We start from the raw sequence: 23135 nt of genomic DNA, 5'->3' as shown, positions 1-23135 counted from the left end.
CTATCTGATATGGAATTTGAACTCTGTGTATAGCTGGAACATAGATCATAACTATTTGTAATAAAATGTCAAGAAGTGGAGACGGGTGGAAGTTGACGGTTTATTGACATTAATTGCAAAATATCAGTAACACTCAGATTGTTTCTACACGTACACTAATAAATAATGTATGTTGCTTGAACAACTAGCATTCCTTTGGACCATTGGACTATGAAAGTCTCCAGCAAGAACTTGCTTTGAAAAGCACAATCTGGAAAAAAGTGTCACCTGAGTCAAACGAGGACATCTCCAGAACCGTAGTATATAGAATGGAAGGTCGGGGAGAGCAAAACTAAAGGAATGGGTTTCTAGTTTCATAAAGTTCTTCATTTTAGAAGCCCTCAAGCATTTCTAGATTAAACAACTTCAGTTGTTTTGTTTCCTTGATATTTTTGGTTATATATCAACTCTTTTTCTTTTAGTATGTGTAAATACTGTATATGCTATACCAAAAATAGAATATTGACATTTTAAAAAAACCTGTCAATCAGCTTTCATAGTTCCTGTTTTAAAAGATACCTACTTTGATATATTTGAGAATTTATAAATTAATTAAAGGTGGACTTTATAGGGCTGTGGGAAGATTTTGTAATGTCCTCTGAAACGGAGAAATGCAAGTAGTATATCTAGAACATAAAGTAAAACAATACACCGAAATACAGTCAGATGATGAATCCCCAAGTAGGTATACCTGAAACAGAAACAAATTGTGAGTATTGACATTAGCATCTGTATCTTTTCTTTCAGAGTAACTTACAAAATGTATTAGATCCCTTTGGTACCATGTTAGCCAAAGAAAGCAAAGTAAATTACCAAATTGTATTCTTTTTTAGCCAAATCATTTTAAATTTTTGATTACTAGAAGAGCAAGTAGCTTTCTATCTTGCAAAGCTGCTCTAATTGCATAATTAGCTAAGTTAGGAAAAGGAGGATTTCTTACTGAAGTATTTTGAGTGGTCTACTAGGAGCTGTCCTCCCACCTATGACTCATAAGGCTACCTTTCTAATAATACTACACTCCACTTTTATGTTAGTGAATGTAAGCAATCTTAGTTTTAGAGAGAGAGATGAAGAGAAAATATATTCAGAGTAACAGAAATTGGTAAGGATTATTAAAACTGTGTTTACAAAGTAAGTCTTACTGAATGCAAACAGTACTTCAGTGTTGTTCTAGCCTTGTTGGTCCTAGGATATTAGACATCTAAGATGGTGAATTAATATATTTGATTGGACCAACTTCTGTTGGTGGAAGGAAAAAGCTTTGAGCTCCACAGAGCCGTTTCTTCCTCCAGATCTGCAGAAGAGCTCTGTGACGCTTGAAAGTTTGTCCTTTCCACCAACAGATGTTGGTCCAGTAAAAGATATTACCTCATCCACCTTGTCTTGCTCTGAATTAACTATATATACTAAGGCTACGTCTATACTGCACACCACTCTCGGCGACATATAGCACACGTGCCCACATAGGTCCCCTGGAATGGGTATAAATAACTGTCACCGGTGAGGCACGGCGTACACTAGTAGGGGAAAGACCGACCTGAAGGGCAGTAGGTGAGTACATACTCTACTTGGTCTCTACTTGCCCAAGGTGTGCCTTCCTGTCCACACTGATATTTTTAGTAGTGTAGTGTCCTACTTTCTTGTTGCCAAAGCCTTTACCCTCTGCAGAAAAAGACTCCCTCAGTGGGGGGGCTCTGCCAGTGGCTGGCTGCTGGAGCTTTCTCCTGCCACAAGGAAAGACTCTGGTGGAGGAAGAGCTAAGCCTTTTCCAGCTTACCAGAGCATTTCCTCTCCACAGTGAAAGGCTCCAGCTGCGAGGAACTGCTGAAACTTTAGCTGTCTCCCTTCTGTCTGAGCCTGTCACTGAGACGTAGCTACACACCACAGTATGAACACAGCCTATTTTTCACTGTGGTATGTAGCTGCAGATGCCCTACAAACTGCTGAAAGTGGTGTGTAGTGTAGATTTAGTCAGAATCATTACAAAGAAGAAATAGACTGTAAAACTACTTGGGTACTTATAAAACAAGAAAATACATAAAGCAAGATGTATAGCCTATTGTGATGAAGAAGTCTGTCTTGATTAAGGATTTATTATAGCTTAAAAGTACAACTCTCACATAAATGTGAAAGTACAGTTTAAGATGTTAGATAAATAAGTACTTTTGCAAGTGAGTCCAAATTATCTTTTTGTAGAAATACATTACACTTTTTTCCTAGTAAGGTTATTGGGGCTATTTGCCTTTGAAGTCTATGATTATAGAATTGCTTAGGCAAACCTCTTCAGAAGATTAACATACAGTGGTCTTTGAAATCCTAGTAGAATAATGCAGGAGATACTATTAAGTGCACTTCAGAAAAATGGCATAAAATACTGAATGAAAACTCAGCATATAATTTTATCCCAGATGTTTTGCTTACATTTGTCAAGGCTTACAGTGAGGTAAGAGCAAGGGATGGATAATTAAGGATCATTTAAATCTCCTGGAAATCAACAATTTTACAGGAATAAGAAAGTTAAGGTAAAACAGTGGTTACAGAGATACTGCAAGCAAAACTCTGCATAGGCGCACCTCAAATGTGCTGAAATGTGTTAACTTGTATTGAACATTCAGAAGGATTATAGTATGGAGCCTACAGTGTCTGCGCTGTAGTGAAAAGAACTCATGTTGAATGTATTTTAAAATGAAGGTGTACCTGTATAGGGTAGGGTTTACCTACCTCTAAATGCATTCTTTGCTGATTTCACATTATTTGGAACTAATTTTAAAACTAAGCTCAAGCTGGAGCAATTGTTTATGCTGGATTCAGATCTTAAAATAGTAACCCACAAAGCTTTAAGTATTTAGGTATGTAAATTACACATGGAGTTTTGGGAAGAGGAGGCAAGTCATACATAGTAAATGTGACAGGAATCAAAATATACTAGATTCAAAAAGTGATTAGACATTTATATGGATAACAAGAATGTCCAGAGTTGTTTTGGGGTTTTCTAGTGTGTTTTGTTTTTTAAGTTTTGGAAGGGATGTAAATCCTCGTACGTCAGGCCTTAAGCCAACCTTTAACTATTGGGGATAAATTGGAAACTTTCTTTTGGGCCAGTTTATCTCATAACTTGCCCATTCCAGAGTTTCTTGCTTCTCCTCAGATGCTTCTGGTACTGGCTGCTATTGATGACAGGTTACGAAATTAGTTGGACCATGGCCTGATCCAATATGTTGATTCCTGTACACTTGTATGTTTTGTGAGCAGGGTCCTAAAGAATGTGGTGGTAGGGGTTAATCATTAAATGTTTTGATTGAAGATATTTCTGAGCACATAAAGGATTTAGTATTCATATGTGTCATGGCTTTACCAGTTCTTGATATTCAAGCATTTGAGCTGTTTGTTTTTTCTTTTGTCAGATCATTAACATTTCATTGGAAATGTAAAGGCTTTTTTAAACTTCATTTTTGCATTTGTGTTATATCTTTTGGCTCAGTTCTTTAAGTTACTTGTCTTGTTTTCCATTATTCATTTGCATTGTATGTTGTTTATGTATCTTGTTGTCCAGCAGGCTTATTTTTGTATTGTGTAATAAATTTATTTTAATCAGATTTGATTGTATTTTTTTCTATCAGTGAAGGACAACTTCCATTCAAACACATTTTTTGAGACCAAGATAAGATAGTGAACATATTCCAGAAACTTGATCTTGGTTTAAAATAGATATGGTGGATGATATGAGTTAGTTAAAACAGTAATTGAAAACACTTTAAAGAATCTCTCAACTACATTTTATGAAATTGTTCTTATTTTTTCTTTTTGTTAGAAATACCATCTTAGAAGCTTGAAAATAATAAAAAATATTTGTCATGGTTCTCTTCAATTTCCCACATATTTTCTAAAAAGCAGAAGCTAATATGATTGTGTTTTTACTTTGCCTATACAACGGCATCATTGCTTTCATTCTGGAACTACATGGCTCTGAGGATAGAATTTAAGTTCAGTATTTGTGGCCTGGCAAAGTAGTTGGGAAAGCAAGCGTATTGGTTTTGGTCAAACTAATACATTGTAGCTATCAATAATCATTTTTTAAAATTAGCAAAGAATAATTTGTGTTAAACCTTACTTATAATCTAGAAAATATTCCACACTGCATCTTAACATCTTAAAGGTAGGTTGATTTGGGGTTTAAATAGGTTGGTAGTGATACTTGCAGCATTTTGAGGCAATAGTTGACTTTTGAATGAGCACTATGGTTCTTTTGGTATATTCTACACGCTTTGTAACAAAATTATTGTTGATGCCAATGGAATTGCACTCAGAGACTGAGTGCAGGATATTAAATGGAGATCCATAATGTGAATGGTTCTGAGACAGGATTTTGTCCTTTGAAAATAAGCATGAAATATGGAGTGGATGAGTGGATTTGAGAGAGAGAATAATTAATATAGTTTTACTCCAAATTAATTTATAAGCTGTAGTTACTTACAACATGCTTTTTAAAATTATTTTTTTATAACACAGTGAATAGAACTGTGCTGGACTTTTTCCAAATGTAAATAAAACAAATCCATGATCAGAAGATTTTAGTCTTCTTCAATCAACAAGATGAGGAAAGTTAAAGAGGGGTATAGCTCTGGGGCAGGAGGAAGAGGTTACAAATACACTAACTTTAAAGGGTCTATGTGTTCCTTTTATTCTGTTTTTTTTTTTTTTTAATATGTGCCTTTTTATCTACTAAAATAATTTTTGTTGTGGGGGAGGGGTGTTGTGTATTGTGAAGTGGAAGCTGGAAAAAAGGGAATGGTGAAAAAGCCAGTAGAAGAATGAAAAACATTAAATCACCCAAATATTTACTCATCTACACTGTAAAATATTATTGCTCTCATTACTTCAGGTCTTGATACATACATGTCATTGATTAGTAATGCACAGTACTTCAAGTATGATCTTTATCATTTAAATAGTAATGTTCTGTCTGTTTCTAACTAATACCTAGAATGCTATAGTCTTCTTGGTTTTGTTTTGTTTTTTAATTTGGTTTACATTGGGCAAAACAGTGCAAAGTTTTGTCTTTTTTATTTAAAAAGTTGAATCCATGATTTAAAAACGTTAATGTTCATCAGTGAAACCTGAACTGTTTTTTATAATTATATTTGAGTTTATTAGAACCATTTAACATGCATAGTCAATTGTATCTTCAGTGCATGTTTTGTCCTGTTGTTTTGTTTAGGAATCCAGATATCACATAGGACATTCCACATCTGGGCTACTTGTTGGAATGGCAAAAGGCTGTAGAACTCCTTAGGCCTAGCAGTAGTAATTATGAAGTGCCTAAAACTTGCTAGATACTTTACAAAACAAAAAAGACATCTCTGCCCCAAACGTCTTGCAATAAAAGATGAAATAACTTACCTTCAGAAGTGTTGATGAAGCTGAAAATCTGGTGGAAATCTGGTAAATTACAGCCACCTTACAGTAATGGTAGCTCTTTGAAATGTGCTGTCTAGACATATTTTACATTTGGTGCATATGTGCATGAGATTTGGGGCCATGCCTGTGCCCCTCACACCATCTCGGTTCCCATAGCAGAGGAGCAGGGAGGCAGCAGCTCATGCTCGATTCCTTCACCAATAAGAATCCTGAGAGTAGGATTCCAGTTAATGGGAACAGAAGGCTGAATGTAGAATCTTTGTGCACAGCATATCTTGAACTATGATTATTGTAAAGGAACCATAATTTCTTTGAGTGATTGTCCACTCAGATTCCACTGTTGCAAGCTAGGAGGTGGGTGAGCAAAGGTCTACTTGAGTGCTTGTAGGGACCACACTGCTGAAGCTTGCATCTGACCTATAGGCTTGCACCGGGGAATAATGGGATACAATGGTGTGGTCTGAAAGCCATTTTGAAGTTCTGAATATTTCTGAAATGGGGACATTTGCAAGGCAGGCCAAGGAAGCCACCTGGGCATGCATAGAGTTAGCCCTAACCTGTCAAAATGGGTCTTTGTTGAGTTGGTTGTAATATGTTGTGACAGTTCTCAGGGTCCCCAGGACTGAGAGTCATCTTGTTCCCCCCTGCCTTTAGTGAGAAGGAGTCTTACCTGTGGTGGCTGGGTATTAATTTAGCTCCCTAACACTGCGAGCCTTTCAGCCACTCAAGCACTCTTCTGGTTTATGTCAATCCTGTTTTCACCTAACAGGTTAACAAGGGGGTGCATCTCTGTGCCCAAGTCCCTTTGAATTGTTCCCCTGTGATATCCATCCCCTGATACTGGCTACTCACAGAAATCCCAGATCCACTGCTCCCAAAGGAACAGTGTATCCCAGTTTACCAGTTTTACCTTAAATCATTACTCCTGTAAAATGCACAACACTTGAGAGTACTTACAGTAAAACAAAATAAAGTTTATTTAAGAAAGAGTAGAGGTTCCACTGAAAAGGAGAGAGTGATGGAAACAAATGTTTACCATAAAACAAAATAATAAAACATAAACTCAGACCTACACTTGTTAGTTTTTCCTATCTAATGAAATAGGTTCCCCTCAACAGAGTTGTCTGTTGCAGAGCTGGCTGGCTTCTCAGGAACTAGGATTCAATCTTTCATGAAACATCCTAGCTCAACAAGATGTCTCCTCAGTAATGGTGCAGAATGTCTTTCTTCATCTTGTCATATACCGAATCAGTCTTTCATCCTAATTCACAGACAGAGCAATCCCCTGTCTGTTTCAATATTCCCTTTTTACCTCCAAGAGGTTTCAATGATTATACTTTGTCTTTGATGGTTGTCCATTGACTTTTCTGTGGTGTTGCAGCAGTAGACAGTTAAGCAATACATTACATAATTGGCTAGCCAGAGAAAGGTAACCACTCCCTCCTACTTGAATGGGCCATCACTGAGACATGATTTCCTAGTTACCCACTTTCACTCCAAGACCTTAAGGGCATAATTTTCAATATATTTTCTTTTGTCCATAAATATTACACACATCTCACAGTGATTATCAATAAGTTTCAAGCTTTCAGTAGAGACCTCATATGCTAACCTTCATGGATAAATACCATGAAGGTGGTATATTGAGGTAGTGAGTTTGTCATGTCTAAGATGAGTTGCTGGTAAAGGATAGTAAAACCTTTGTCGGCACCAGTGGGCCTCATTTATCAAGCATGCCTTAATCTAGACGAAGATGCAGTCTCAGTAATATCAAGTGTTTCTTAACCCTCTCAGAAAACACCATGAGGAGGCTGGGCATACATCTGAACAGATTAGTTTTGTCTAAATAAAAATACAAATGCTCTAATAGTGTGTGAAGTTTCTCTTCACTTGGGGAGGAGTGAGGTTTCAGGAAAAAAAACCACCAAGAGGCGAATGGATTGATTGATGTGAAAGTTGGACATCACCTTAAGCAGAAACTTCAAGTGAGGCCTGAGGATGACTCTGTCCTTGTGGAAAATTGTATGTGGCAGGCCTTCGGCAGGAGGGCATGAATTTCCCCTATCCTTCTAGGTGATATGATGGTTATGAAGAAAGCAACCTTAATTGATTGGTCCCCTGTCTGAACCTCTTTACCATCTGTCAGTTCCATTAGTACCAAATTGACTTCCCATGATGTGGGTAGTTCCTGTCCGGTGGAAAGACACAAATGTGAGCGTCTTGAGAAATTGAAATTCCATAGGGCATGAGAAAATGGAAAGATGTTGAATTGGGAATGACTAGTGGATATCTCCACTTGTTGTGCCCATATCAAGTTATGGGGATAGTCCAGAGTGTGTCAAACAAAACAGTCGTGTATGACAGATATAAGGAAGAGCTGGCACCATGTTGCCCAGATATAGAGCCAAGTGGAAGAGGTTCTCTGTCAGCCTGGTCGAGGATTTCCTGCTGTGAAGGAGAATGTCTTTTTGTGCACCAAGGAGTAGCTTCTTTCCATAGCAGTCATTCAGGTGGTCAGGTGCAATATCATCAAGTCTGGATGAAGGACCCATCTGTGAGACTAAATCTGACAGGACTGGTGGGGTAATGATCAGTTCAATGAACACCAGATCCAAAACTGTCTATCCCTCATTGATGCTGTCAAGATGATGTGACCTGCATCTTGCCTTAATTTCCTCAGCAGCCTTAGTATCATGGGGATAGAAGGAAAAGCACACAGACTGAGTCCAGGGGAATAAAAAGGCATCAGACTGTGAACCTGGGCTCATGCCTTGTCTGAAACAGAACTGTTTGCACTTGCTGTTCTGGCTCATCATGAACAGATCCACTTGTGGGACCCCTGTTTTTAGAAGACTTCCAGAAGGACCTTGATGCACTAATGGGGTTTGGAATCCTGGGAGATGAAGAGCCATGAGTGTAACACAATGCTCAATACCAGTATCAGAGGCCTGTAGCTTCCTGATAAAGGGGAAGTATCTGGCTTCCCTTTGCCAATTGGCATAATGCATTGCTGTGGTATTGTCCATGAGTACTTGTATTTTCAGAACCCTGATCAGGGTTAGAAAGCTTTGCAAGCCAGTCTGATATCACTGAATTTAAGAACGTGTGTAGAGTGGTCCCAGAAGGACCCTGAATCTTCAGTTGGTCTGTGTGTGCTACCAGCCCTTGGATGGCGTCTCTGGTGACCTGGATGGAGTCACTTTGGTGACACCTGTGAAAAGGGTATTCTGTTACATATTTTAGTGAGATCTGTCCACCAGTCTAAAGGAGAGAGAACTTCCAGGGAACCCAATAAATGTGATACTGTCCAAAGTAACAATCATATTTGGCAAGACACGCTAAGTAAGTGGTTACTTGCCTCTGCAGGCTAGCCAACAAGTAGCCCTTCCTTTCAAAGAGATCTAGTCTCTTAGCATCTCTCTCAGAGGGAGTTGCACTTTGTCCTTTAGTTGCTTGGACTTCCTGTGGGCAACTTGGACCATGAGTGTACCAGGCGTGAGGCATAGGTAAAGTACTCCGATCCCTTGACAGGGTCTTGGTACCTCCTGTCCACCCTTTTTGATGTAACTGGGATGGATGCTGGGGTGTGCAAAATGGTTCTTGAAGGCTCAAGGACTGTGCCATTGATTGACATAGCCATTTGTCCTGATGACATCTGCAGTCTGTGTTGCTTTTCCTGGACCACTTCCAAAAGGATGCGTAATGTTTCCACTAAGCAATTAAGTAGATCTTGGAAGACGGTCAGTTCATCTGCAGATGCAGAAGAGTTTTAGCTGACTGCCTCATCTCGTGAGGAGGGTGATATGGTGTGTTGGTCAGGTCCTGTTTGGGATCTGTTGTCCCATCTAAACTCTTCCTCTCCCTCTTACCAATCGGGATCAATTAGAGAGAGACCTGGCTCTGGATGCTGTGAACAGGGCTGGTTGCCTTCAGTATGGATCTACCTGCCAGGGGGACCAATATGGCCATGGCTGGTATGAATAGTGTGAAGGGCACCTTAGTGGGTATTAGGAGGGCAGTTCTCTGTGTGAGGGAGACCTCCTAAGGGAGTCTTGTCCATTGATCCCTGTCATAATCTTGACCACCCATGGAGGTGAGGAGTGGAGCCCAGGTGAGGAGGCTCTGCTATGGGCCTTTTGGAGGGGGAGTGGAGAGTAATTTTCTTCCAACTCCAAAGCCCCTCTCTCTGGTGTGCTCTACCTTAAATTCAGCACCAAAGAGAACCTTATGATGACTATCCAGAGCCCAGTCATAGGTGTGATCATGTACCAATCTGGCAAGAGTCTGTCAATGTCGTATGGGGGGCCAGTGCCAAAGATCTGACTGGTGCTGAGGGTCATGGTACAGTAGTACACAGGAGCATCCTGGCTGACGCTGAGGTGCTTGGCACTGATGTAGGCAGTACCAGTGTGTCAATGGCAGTGTGCTCCTTGCAGCTGCATGTGATTATTGGTCCCAATTGTGACTTTGTTACTGAAGCTTTGGTATGGGACGCCATTTTAAGACTTCACAAAGTCTTAAGAGATGCTTTCCATCCCCATTCCTTCACCGGTGTGGCTGTGGGGGGGTTATGTGAGGCACTCAGACTGGTGTCGAGGCTAGTCAAAGCACTGGAAGGGCCTGGTACTGGTTTCTCAGAGGGTCTGCCTGGGACAGAAGCTCTCTGCATTGATCTCCCAAAGAGAAATAGAAGAAAGGAGAAAGCTTTGCCTCCCTGCTTTTCGGTCCTTTTACAGAAAGATTTACAAATAGAGCAGCATGCCGGCATATGGTTCTGACCCTGGCATAATAAGCATCAGGTATGTCTGTCACTCACTGGCATGGCTGCATCACAGTATGGGTGGATTAGGAAACCTGGTGACTTAGGCTCTGCCATCTTGGATTGCATACAGGGGGTTGTGTACCTGGGAGGGAGTGTGATCAGGAAAGGATTACAGGAAGAGAAGAAATGCTCTTACTATACTAAAATAAGAAAAAGGGTGTTTCAAATGCACTCCAAGAGTGGAATTTATGGACAGTCTCTTGGAGAACTAAAATTTTAGTATCTGTGACAAAGCTTTTCCTCGGTGGGTCCAGCACTTCCTTCTAGTGGTAGGCCAGGGAACTACTTCACCCTTTAGTGTTCTTCCACTCTCTAGTGGAGGGGGTGGTTAATACAGCCTCTCTAAGATGACCGCTCCCTGCTGGCTCCCGGTCCTGTCTCTGGTTCTCACCAGCCCTTGCCTCTTTGCTGGGGCTCTTGCCCCTTCAGTGAATGGCCGGTGGGGTGCGGGGGGCCAGTCCCATCCTCGACTCCAGACCCCAACCCAGGGACCCTATAAGTAGCAGCCTCGCTCTGTGGCTTCAGGATAGCTGCTAGCTTCCCTGGGTTACTTCCCTGTACCCCTTGACCATCCATACGCTGTCCATGTACCCTGGATGTCCGTACCCTGCCCAGACGGGTCCTTCTTGGCATCCTTGCCAGGGAAGATTCTTGACCCTTGACAGCTCCACTGGGCATGGTAGTGCCCAAACCAAATGTCCAGTTCAATCTTTCCCTTCTGGCAGGGTCTCTTCCGTTAGGCCTCCAGACCTGGGAGAAGTCCTTTGTTCTCTTCGGGCAGGGTTTCCCTCCCCCAGTCTTTGTACCTGCAGGGTTCTCTTCTGCCAGTGTTCTGCTCCTCCTAAACCCTCCTGGCTCTTGACAGCATCTTGCCTGCTTACACACTCTGGTAGGTCACCTCATTCCCACAACTCCAGCCACACCCTTTCTCTGGAGGGGTCCTAGGGTGGGCCTTAATTTGCTCCAGGTGTGTTAATTAACCTGGAGTAACCCCTGCTCAGCTACCATTGGAAAAGGGACTTGCTGAGCCTGGGGCTGATATATTGGCCTTCTGACACTTTCCAGTAGCCATCTAATCTTACCATGTCACATATCGTATTGGGGGAATGGAATGCTATCTAGTCTCATACTAAAGATACTGTCCCTGATTAATAGCTGTTAGCAGTGGAAAGGAGGGGGGAAGAGAAGGAACTTTTTTTTCTTAGTTCTTAAAACTAAGTTCTTTTTTTTTTTTTTTTCCACTTCAAAATTTTCAAAATCTACTTAACATAATTTTTTCTATCTAGAACTAGCAACGAACTGTCATCCCCATCAATCACAATTGTAGGTAATTATGAAGAAGTTGCTTTGTAGGATAGTATAAAAACTATTGGCTAGCTGTATTAGATGTGTCATGGGTTAGCGTTTCTGGTTTGAGCCAACTTTGAGGATTGAGTGAGTGTGCTGCTGGAGATACTAAATTAGAAGTTCAGTTTGGTGGTATCCTGCTGACAGTCCTATCTTATGCTTGCTTTGCAGTTACCTTTATAAAAAAGAAGAGAGGGTCAAGCCATTGACATGAATGTGAGCATTTGGGCCCTCTGTATAATTAACAGCTAGTCTTTTTATTGTTAGCTTTGAAATTATTGCTTTTTATGCAGGCACAGAAAAACAAGTCAGTTCTATGGTGGTAATGTCTGCTTTTTAAATGTCTTTTTCTTTTCTTACCTGTTCTTGAACTAGGTGGCACAAAGTATTCAAGAATATACTGCCTGTATCTTCATTACTTTGAATCTTTGTTCTGTGGTACTACTTGCACATATTCTCTCCAATCTTCTTCTAATCCCTTTCTCTGATCATCTAAGCAGGTCTTCTCAAACTCTAAACAGTGCCACCAGTAAATGATTGGCTGGTTTTTAGCAATACTTCCTGTGAAGACCAGGTTATATTAACTTGATTATCTGATTTTCTCACTCTACGAAGGTAAATTATCCCTAAACGTAAATGTTAAGATACCACCATTCAGTCTCTATTAAGTGAATTGAACTGTATTAAAGTTTACCAGTTTTTGACACACTGCATACTACTGAGATAGTTTCAGACTGAGATCTGAATTTCCTGCATTTTTGTTAGTCTTTTTGGCTCCTAGAGTTCAGTAGAGTCACTCGAAATTGATACAGTCTTACATTTGTTAGTGTTTTCATGGAGTGGTGGAAGTGACCTTGTAAGTCATCTAGGTCTTTCTCTGCATATTTAAATCTCTATATTTACTAGCGTATAAGAATTGACAAGAACTGGCTTTATTTTTCTCTTCTTGGATGTGGATTTATAGTTATAAGTCTTTAACAGTTAACATAGTTTACCTGGGGTACCATTAATAATGTGCACTTCGTTTGCAAGCATCCACCTGGCTTTCCATCTTGATACAATATTCTATCTTAGTTCAGGTAAGTCAATCTGTTAAGCAGCATGTTCCCATACTTTGCCTTGCCAGGCACCACAGCGTCACACCTTATTTGCATTAAATATAGCAGTCTGGAAACATGGCACATGGCCAAGCATATGGAACTCCAGCAGTTTGGCCTTTTGGTTCAAGATGGAGTACTGCATACTGAGGTCTGTTGCCCCTGAATGATGCACTTCTGGGTTGAGGGTTGCCTTTCGCCACCATTGCACTAAAGCACGATCGCTTTCCTGAAAATAATTTGTTGTATTTCCATTTGACCCTAAATCAGATTTCTGAAAATTTTGGGAGAAATGTTACTGCGAATAAAATTACATGATCATTTTTTTAAAGAAGTTACATTCTATTAAAATATATGCATGGTGAATGAAAATAAGTATCACCTGGAAATGTATGTGCCTCTGATCTGGAAATACATTACTTGAAAAGGGAAAGGTTAGATCAAGAACCACTTAGAAGCCCTTGTGATTTGAGTAATTATTAACAAAACTATGTGAACTAAGAACAAGGTGCTAAGCAATTTGAAGAGGTAATCTTCCTTGCTTCCTGTTGATGTGATTCACTAGTCAAAAATTTTTCCTTGACATAGACAGCTTTTGTTTTGTACAAGACTTACTCAGCATCAAAACTATTTTTGGTCTTACAGCACTCATAGACCTTATTTTTCAAAAGACTAGAACTTGCCTAACCAAACTTGTAAGTGTTTTAAAGATGACTTTTAGTATTCTCTGAGTGAGATAAATTATTTAACTTAAAATCAATAGATTTCATATTCCTAAATATGGTAGAGAAGGGCAAAACCAATTTTTGTTACTAGTTTCATGTGTAGTATATATGCTTCGAGACTTAAACAAACAAAAAAACTTAAGCTCTTGTTTGAGTGCTTGTCTGTTTTCCACTCTTTGTGCTCATGTGCCCAAATTCATATTCTTAGCAGTGTTAGTCTCTTTCTCTCTCTCTCTCTCTCTCTCTCTCTCTGTGTGATTAATCCTTTTGTAGTGTGAGAAATTGTTTTTATTCCCCCTTTAAAAAAAAAATAGCAAACCCAAACCCTTATTTTTTTCTTATTTCCCTGGTATGACTTCTGAGGCACTGGGTCCATCCCTTACGGCAGAGCTGAATTCTCTTGGATTTAAGAGCTGCTTACAAGGAACCTGTTGCGCCTTGGTGAGGGGTATATTACTGACAGATATGCCACTTATGGGTCGTTTTCTCAGAGAGTTTTAATTCTTCATTTTTTTGTTAGGGATATCTATTTGCCCCTCTTAAGATCCTGGAGTGTTTGAGGCTGAAAAGGCTGAGTAAATCTCTTCAAAAAGTGTTTCTGTGAATTCGGAATCAACTCACAGCTCTGGCACTTAAGTCTAGAAGAGACCGTCCTCCAAGACCAGTAAAACATTGCAGTCCAGGGAAGGAAGGAGCACTTCTCCAGTAAGGGGCACAGATCTCTGCCTCCTCGCTGGGTCCTAACAGAAAAAAAAAAAAGGGGGGGGGGCAGAACTCCCTGTGGTTGGTTTTTTTTTTTTTTAAGGGTAGCTCAAGGTCAAAGATGTCTCCAACTGGCACCCTGTCAGGCACTGGTCCCTGTGCCTCTGTATGAACTGACTCTGATCTCCAAGTATTGCCTGGCGTACCAGTCTTTCAGCACCGAGGTTCTTGATACCAGCAACACTGGTACCCACCGTGTCAACAACTTCTATCTGCCTGTCTGCCATGCTGCCTTTTTCAGTGATGACAGCTTTTAAGTAGCGATCTTGCTGTCTCAGTGCTACGTGATCGCCACTGCTTTCAACTTACGGTGACGATAACGTCTTCAGTACTTGTTAGAACCCCCATTTTCACCTCGGACTCCAATTAAGACAGCTGCACCTCTGGAAGAGGAATAGTCTTTCTCCTCTTCAGCCTTGGAGCGTAGCAAGGAGGCATCCTCAACACACTTTAAGTCCTGACCATTTTGATTCTTTGTGACTCAGGAAATCTAGGACACACTATGTTACCTTAGATGTAGGAGTTCCAAAAGAGAAAACTCCCCTGGGCCTCTATGGGTTAGAGGCCTACCATCAACCTTGTCCCTGTTGGGCATCATGGGGCTTGCAGCCAGCCAGGGTGCCAGCTTTTGCAGCCCCCACCTAGAGTTATGACTCCTCCCTCAAGACACAGGGAGCAATTACTTCTGATGAACAGTCTGCAGGAACAGACTGTGCAGAAGTGGATCTGTGGGCTCGTGAACAGATCATTCCAGCATCCGCTTCCTCTTCTTCACCTGTTGAGACGGTGGTGGTATCCTTGTCAGCAAGCACAAAGCCTGATTATAAAACATTTCAAGATTTATTATGCCTTGTATTAGACACACTCAAAATTCCTGGGGAAGTTGCCCAGGAGAAATCTCATAAACTCCTGGGCAACTTATATCTTTGCATGGATTGCGATGCCAGTAAACAAGGGCCTTATGGAGCAAGCCAAACTCTTCAAGTAGATGCAGGCTAATCAGTGATATCAGGTCTCCATATTAAGATTTAAACAGTTCTACACGCACCCTGTTCCAGGTTGCTAGTTGGGGCTGTGGTCCATAAAATGACCAGACAACTGGGATCACCAAAATTCATGTTCAGAGAAGCAACCTAAGAGACTTGACCTTATTTGTCTGCAAAAATTATTCTTCAGCTAGTCTACAGGTGAGAAATTCTAAGTTATCAGGCTGCATTGGAAAAATGTTCTAAATTGGGACAGTGTACCTAAATTCATGGACAAACTCCCTCATGACAACAGGGAGGAATATAATGCTCTTGTCTGAGGCACAACTTATGATGCACACTTCTTTCTAGGCTGCTCTCAATACTTCAGATACAGCAGTAAGATACCAGGCCACCTCTATTGCCTTGAGGAGGTCCTCTTGACTTCAACCATCTTGAAAATCAAAGAAGAACAAACAATGAGAGAGGAACTGCCGTTTGAGGGATGCATTTTGTTTAGTAGTAAAACTGATGAAGGCCTGCACTCACTAAAAGTGTCTAGGGGGACACCGAGGCCACTAGGATGTTTATACACCTGCATTGAGAAAAAATCAAGTCAGACCACAAACCTATTCAAAAACAAAGTTATTATGCTTAGTAGAGGCCATCTAAATCTCCTAAAAGGAGAGAGGTACCAGAGGAAGAGACCATCTGCCTCCACTTATTGACTGTTCAATACAGCATTGTAATCAAGGCAGCAAATTTTAGTCCTTGGTTTTCTGAATGATTTTTCCTATTATTTCCCTGTTTGACGTAACCATATGTTTTTTATTTTTGTGGGTCCTGGAACCTCATCACTAGAGACCATTGGGACCTAGAGATCATAGAGATGAAATATTTCATATAATTTTAGATTAGAACTAGGTGAAATTATTTGGATGAATCATTTGTTTGCCCAAACATGTGGCTCTGAAGTGATCAAAACTATTAGTGAATTTCTTTCAAGTTGGCTGATTTATTTAGATGGAACTGAAAAAGTCCAAACATTTTGGTAGTGTTGAAACAAAATTTCATTTTGACATGAAATATTTCATTTCTACTTTCAGGCATTTTAACAGAAGCAAGCAAAGGATTCACAAAACGGGGGATGGGGTGGGATGGGTGGTTGTGGTGCCTCCCTTATAAACGTTAGTCCAGTGGTTAGAGTACTTAACGAGGATGGGAGAGACCCAGTTCAATTCCGCCCTCTGCCTGATGCGGAGAAGGGATTCAATCTTGTCTCCCCCATTGCAGGAGAGTGCACTAGTTCCTGGTCTGTGGGATATTGTGGTATGGGACTTTCTCAGTCTCTCTTGTTGAAGCTTTTCCATCTTTATAAATAATCAGTCATTGGAGCAGGGACTTGAACTTGGGTCTTCTACATCACATCCTAGGTGAGAGCCCTAACTACCAGGCTATAGAGTCTTTCTCAGTCTTTCCCTGGCCTTGTGACTATGAATTGCCGCTATGAATGGACAATGGATAGTCAGTGGGCCAGGGAAGGAAACTGAAAATTACTCTAGAGCCTAGTATGCATTGAATTAGCTAACTTAGACCCACTTTTGAGGGTGACAGTCTGTTCCATCAAGGCTCAAGTATCTACTGCAGCTTCTTTGAGAAGTGTTCCAATCTTAAAAATCTGTAGGGCAACAACATAGGTTTAGATACACTTTTACACAACATTACTCCTTAGTAGAGGCATCAAGATCTGATGGCTACTTTGGCAGAATTGTCCTTTCACTATTCTGATAGACTGAGTAACCACCTTCTGAGTTATAGGTTACTTACTTCTTGTGTGTCACACAGAGTGGAATACTTATGGATAAACACTTGAAGAAGAAATGGTTACTTACAGTAAATGTTTCTTTGAAATGTATCCATACGTATTCCACTATTGGCCCTTCTTACCTTCGGCTACGGATCCCTTTAACACCTGAATTCTGTATTGTGGAAAGAACTGAGGGACAGTTGGAGTTGCCCTACCCTTTATTCAGATGGGTGGGAGGCATGAAGATACATAGAGTGCAGGTGTGGCCTCAATGGACACTGCTGGCCAAAAGAATCCAGATTGAAGCACGTGGGGCGCATGTGTTCCAACAATGGAATACATATTGACAACCCAACTCAAAGAACTACAATTACTGTAAGGTAAGTAACCATTTCTTCTCCTTTAGTCTATGTGGATTAGACTCTTTTAAATATTTTTATTTTTAAAATAACTGTTTTATTAATGCTTGAACATATAGCCCCTATTCTGAAATTGTGTTCCTTTAGAACTGATTTAGATACCTAAATCCAGCATTAACGTCCATCATAAGTCACTACAAATTCACTCCATTACCACCATTCTCTAATAGAACCTCATGTTAGTAATCTCCGCCGTCACAGAATACCACTTCAGTACTAGTTCAGTCATAGCATCAGTATCCTTTCAGCTATCTTTGAAGCACCATGCCAGGACCTAAAAATGAAGTACCAAACAGCAGACTTTTTTTTTTATACTGGCTGTGGGTTCACAGGAGAACTTGGACAAATCAGCTTAATAAACGGCACATAGCCCTTTAATATATAGATCATAAAATGCTTTACATCAGACTGAGAGCCTCAGTCCCCATGTACAGGCTGGAAAGATGTCTTTCAGTCACTTAGCCAAGCAGTGATTCAGTGGCTGAACTGGGACTGGAACCGACCTCTTTTGACTCTGAATCCTGTCCTTGAGCCACAGCTAATTTGTCTACCCTCTGAAGCTGTTTCAGAACATGGCAGAAACTGTAGATGAGGCATTTTGATGTTCAACCACATCACACTGATCACTGTCCCCAGCCTGGAGTGGAAATGCCTGGGGACAAATTTAGAGTTGAAGCTGATCAAAGGTGGGGAAGAACAGAACACAGTAACAGCATGTGCAAGAAAAGCTGCATGATCCCAGGCTGACCTAATTTACCTAACTCAGTCTTGGTAATTGTGAAATCTTCACGTGGAATGTACATCTGTGAATGAATGTGTAACTCCTACTGTCTGAGAGACCATGTTTGGAGGGAAAATGTCCTTGGAATGTTTCCTTTCTGTAGATGCCTGCAACAGCTAGGTGAGGCTTCTTAAAAAGAAAGAAACAACTCCTCACCCTTGCCCAACAATAGTGCCATGAGAGGTGCCAGAAGACTTCAGCCATTTGCTTTCAGTTCTGTTTATTCACAGAACAGGTAAAGTATAGGCTACAAAAGGGCAAACCTTGTGTATGTCACCCTTGCTAGTGTGCCTCAACCCGGACCGGGGAGGGAAGCATCTTTAGGGTTGAAGGGTAGCTCAGTCTCCATGCAGTGCCAATCCTCACCTCTTTGGAGACTAGTTATCAGCCTGTATCAAATGATTTTAAGATATGGGCGTTTGTCTATTCTGAACCAGCCTGAGACAATTGACTGATTTCACATAGCACTTTTGCCAGCCAGGGGAAGGTAATTATCAGCATCCTACTCTGGATTAAAATCAGTAATTTAGTATGCATAAAACTATTGTGCTTGGCACCATTAGAAATGTATATTTTGATGGCATTTACATAATTTAATAGAATATATTACTCCCAGATTAGCAACAAATTCTGTGTACTTCTAGCTAGCTAGGTAGTTACCTAAATCATCCAAATCCCAAGGTCTGCATAAGGATGGAGAGAGGATTGAACTCAGAATCTCATAGTTTGGCAGTTTTACACACACAATTAAAGTATTCTCATGAATGAGCATGATTAAGGAGTAAGATAGTGATTATTGTCATAAAGATTTTCCAAGTTATCAGGTTACCCCATATAGCTCTACATGTGCAAATAAATGGTAGACAAGCAACTGTCCAGTTAATTCCACAACTGGGGCTCCAAAAATAAACTCCATGGTAGTGGGTTTGAAAGTTGATGCTGAAGCCTTCTCTTCAAAAGCAAATGCTGCACAAACAGCTCTTTAAAGTTAATGACTGAGTTGGCATGAAGGTTGGGTGGAATTTTCTGTAGCAAGCTATAAACCTAACCAAGAAGAAAAAATTTTGAACTTGCAGCACTTAGAGGAAAAGACAATATACTTGGTACATTATGAAAATAAAATTAAATAGTAAAGCTAAATACACAGAATCCTGATGACACTACAAGGTGCTTTTTCCTTATCTGTGTATAATAAACTTTATGTTCATACAAATATAAATTAATCCATGCTTCCTTGTAAATATTGTCAAAACCTATTGTAGAGGAGACTTTAAGTAGTGCTAACCCTTTATTATGCTAAATAGTATTCAGTGTTGTCACATTACAATCTGCTGTCTGGAAAAAATAAGATTTGAGAACAAGAAAATATAATAAAATGTCTGATTGAGGCATTAAAATTGATTGCTTTAATTAATGGAGAGCTGCACCTCTTGTTCAGCACACTGTTCATGAAGCTCACTTAGAAATACAACTGCATTTGATTATTGGTATTTAAAAGGAGAATTGTGAAGGATTTCTTGGTTGCCACAAATTGCCCAAAGTGACCTCTTCTATGAGAGGTGGCTTGTTCAAGCACAGGCTAATAAGCTTGGGTTCTGTTTCTGATGGTGCTACTTGGATTGCTATGTGGCTATGGGTAAATTGTGACGATGGGTAAGTCATTTCACTTCTCTGTGGCTCATTTTGCCATATGTAAAGTGGGGTTGCAATTTATTCATCTTGTGAGAGACTTGAATGAAACATGCTGTAGATGTACAAATTATTATGACCGTGTGTGAGCCCATACGGCATATTAAGTTAGTTTCATCCTTCTGTTTTTACCTATACTGTTTTTACAGTGATAACTCTTTTTGCATAATACTGAAACAATTGTCTGTTTTCTTCAAACTCCCATTAACTTCAAGGGGAGCAGAGCCTCTGAAAATCCCATCCTTGGGCTATAATTTGTTTTAAACATACATTATAATACAAACCCAGCTAGAATAAGTTTCTACTTCTAGCTAATGAAAGAGATTTTTATATAGAGTTTTGGTGAAAGCACAGTACGTGCATCCAACAGCCAGTAGACTGATTTTCAGGGAGAAGATTTCTCTCCAAAATTAATTTAATATTAATTTTCAAAGAAAAGTGTGATTAGGCTGTGTATGCATCAGAAACATCCAACATACACAGACAGTGGTTCCCCATGCTAATATATTTAGTGGGCTGGAGAAGGACATTTCAATGTTACATAGAGGATGTAAACCAACATCCATTTCTAAAATAACTTGCTACTATCCTGTGTTGGAGGCTGAATGTTCTGTAGACTTTATTCCTCTTTCTGATGGCATTTCTGATATTTTTGTCCTTTTCTGCCTATTTTATTAATCCGGATTTCTAGATCTAAGTCCAAAAAAAAAAAAATCTGACTACTTGTAAATTCAAAAATGTTTTCTGTACTCTGATGCTGAAACTTTATGCACTGGAAACATTTAACAGATGGATTATATTCTGATTTTTATAATGATCAGAAGCTTAGGCCTAAACTTCAAAATAAGACGCTAACGTTAGGCTCCTAAATCCATATTCAGTTTTGGGCTGAGACTCCAGTTCAATTTTTTCTGCTTCATTGTAGATCACTGCAGCTGTTCTAGATCCCAGCTGCTATGGGATTTAGAATGTGAGTGCTTCTAAAGTAACAGTTTTAAACATGGTTGTTCATTTTTATTTTATTTTATTTTATCTTATTTTGTTTTTCAAAATGGTAACATGATTGTTAACTTGGGTGATTCTTTTTTCTGCATGTTAATTAAATGTAGTCTCTTCATTGGGATACATTTTTATTTTTAAAATAAAAATAGCAAAGCAGTGTGATTTAGATATTGCTACATTTGGAATTTTTGATACTTTGTACCTTTGTATTGAGACAGTCCCCACTTCAGGGCTGAGTTGAACTTTCTTCAGCAGCAGTTTGACCATTCCCATAAACCATCTATTAAACAAATCCCACTGAGAGCCAAGAAGATAGGCAGACCTTGTAGTAGTAAACCTCTCCCCTCAGCGTGAAACATTAATCCAGATTCAGTAGAAACACTCACCTTCGACAGCTCAGGAGTTATTTTTTGAATTTCGGAGTTAATCCAACTGAGAGCTGGATTAATGATGGCATATCCTGTTAACAATAGGTGCAAAAGCTCAGAAAGTCCAACAGCTGTTACAACATTTCTCTTGGAGACTTGACCTTAATACAAAATATTGATGCACGCAGAAGGTCATTTGGCAGCCAGTGCACTTGTCTGTTTGTTTAATATGTCAATCTGATTATGGCACAGTTGCCAACCAAAAATGACTTTCAGCAGGCCAGAGCATGAGTCAAGAGTTGGAGCACAAAAGAGAAATCACCTAATGCTTTCTAAAGCTTGTTAGCAGTTTAGCAACAGTTTCTTATATCAAAACTCTAGATCTTGTGGCATCTGATAGAGGGTCTTTTGTGTGTTAGTTATGTGTATCAGGCTTTTGGCTTGAGTTAGTTTGGCTAAACTATTGTTTTACGGGTGTGAGACCTGTATTACTGCTTTAATCCATACTGTACCTTATTTAACATATGCCCAAGTATCTATAGCAACATAGCTGGCTACAAGTCCATTTCCTCCCCCTCCCCCCCACATGGGGTGATTGCCAATGAATCCCCATTACACAACTATTTAGTCTTACAATATCTCCATATGGAGGTTTAGGAACTTGATATACTGTTACTGTCTGTTGTGGATGAATAGATACATAGGAATGTTCAGGTATTTGGTATATTGCTGCTGGTTGCATGGACACATAATGTGTCCTCAGATTGAGATACTTGAGGTTAATTGGTCACCACCTGAGAGGTAATAAAATTCTGAATGGAGATAACAGGGGGTTGGCTTCCCACAGAAGGTGTTTGTGGAATGTTTGATCTCCTTATCTTAGACCCCTGATTTTACAGTGCATACAACACAACAAAGATTATTTTGATTGCAATACTTTGCACCATTGTACTTCCCTTTAGTCCAGTCTCCATTCAGCCAGCCACCTCATCACCTCTGTCCATTAACCTTTTGAGCATTTGCCTCACCCTTGTTCCTTGTTACTTCATTACTACTTTTTATTAAGTATGAATACTTACTCTCCATTCATTACTTCAGTTTTAAATCTAGTGCGGGTTATGAAAATGGAATGTTGGTGTGCTTTGCTGGACTGGTATTCTGGATTAGCGGTGATAACTTTCATTTTCAAAAACAGATACGGAGGAAATTGCTACCTGCCTAATTAATATATGCACCTTTGGATCAAAACAAAAAAATTTAGCCATGACCTTGCACTCTGATTGACCATGATGATACTTTTGATGGTTGATTACTACACAGTATTGGCCATCTCCACCATAGGTCACCCTTTCTGTGGGAAGTTGCCACTTGGCCATCTTAATACAGTATGGTAATTATGACAATTGGTTCATAGTTGGTACCCTTATTCCTGGGCCACACAACGGTGTGTCTACCTCAAGCACATTATGTCTGCAGATCTACTAATACCCTTTTTCAGAGCAGCAAGCAATATGTGGAACTTACCAGGTTTGGGTGTCTTGGTAATAGACCACCAGAGGAGGGCATTTATTTGTACCTTGTAGATGTTGCCTTCTAAGTGGCCTAGTGAGAGGATAGCTACTAATTGGCTAAAAACAGCCTTACGTGGATTGAACATAGGATTGAACAGTGATTAAGTGAACAAGACATACAAGGATTTTGCCATGATACAATGTTTGTTAAGGAACTCAAATCATGATCAGGGTGCGGTATCCGTAAATCCACTAACAGTAAGCCAGGGCAGAGGGGCTGTCATGTTGGAAAGTATTAAAGCTTAATATTTAATGAAAAATGTGTAAAGAGGCTGTAGTGCTTTCCAAAGAGCATGAGACAAATCAGAACACACAGTAATAGA

General features: G+C 39.9%; 1 protein-coding gene across 6 annotated transcripts in view; it reads left to right on the top strand.

The window, feature by feature from the left end:
- The window catches only part of GLS (glutaminase), a 116097-nt gene that overhangs the window by 76220 nt on the left and 16742 nt on the right, over window positions 1-23135 (top strand). The window contains exon 15 of one of the 6 annotated variants that reach the window (XM_067549009.1): window positions 189-3635. The exons of the other annotated variants lie outside the window; for them this stretch is intronic. Coding sequence (XP_067405110.1) covers window positions 189-335 — 147 coding nt within the window. The 3' untranslated portion in view covers window positions 336-3635. Of the gene's footprint in view, window positions 1-188; window positions 3636-23135 lie in introns of those variants that run through there. 6 annotated transcript variants of the gene reach the window in all.

This window comes from Emydura macquarii, unplaced genomic scaffold, assembly GCF_026122565.2.
Source record: "Emydura macquarii macquarii isolate MOO-44397 ecotype Brisbane River unplaced genomic scaffold, CSIRO-AGI_Emac_v2 contig_1253, whole genome shotgun sequence".
NCBI lineage: Eukaryota > Metazoa > Chordata > Testudines > Chelidae > Emydura > Emydura macquarii.
The sequence above is the reverse complement of the archived record's forward strand: the minus strand, read 5'-3'. Positions and strand labels throughout refer to the sequence as shown.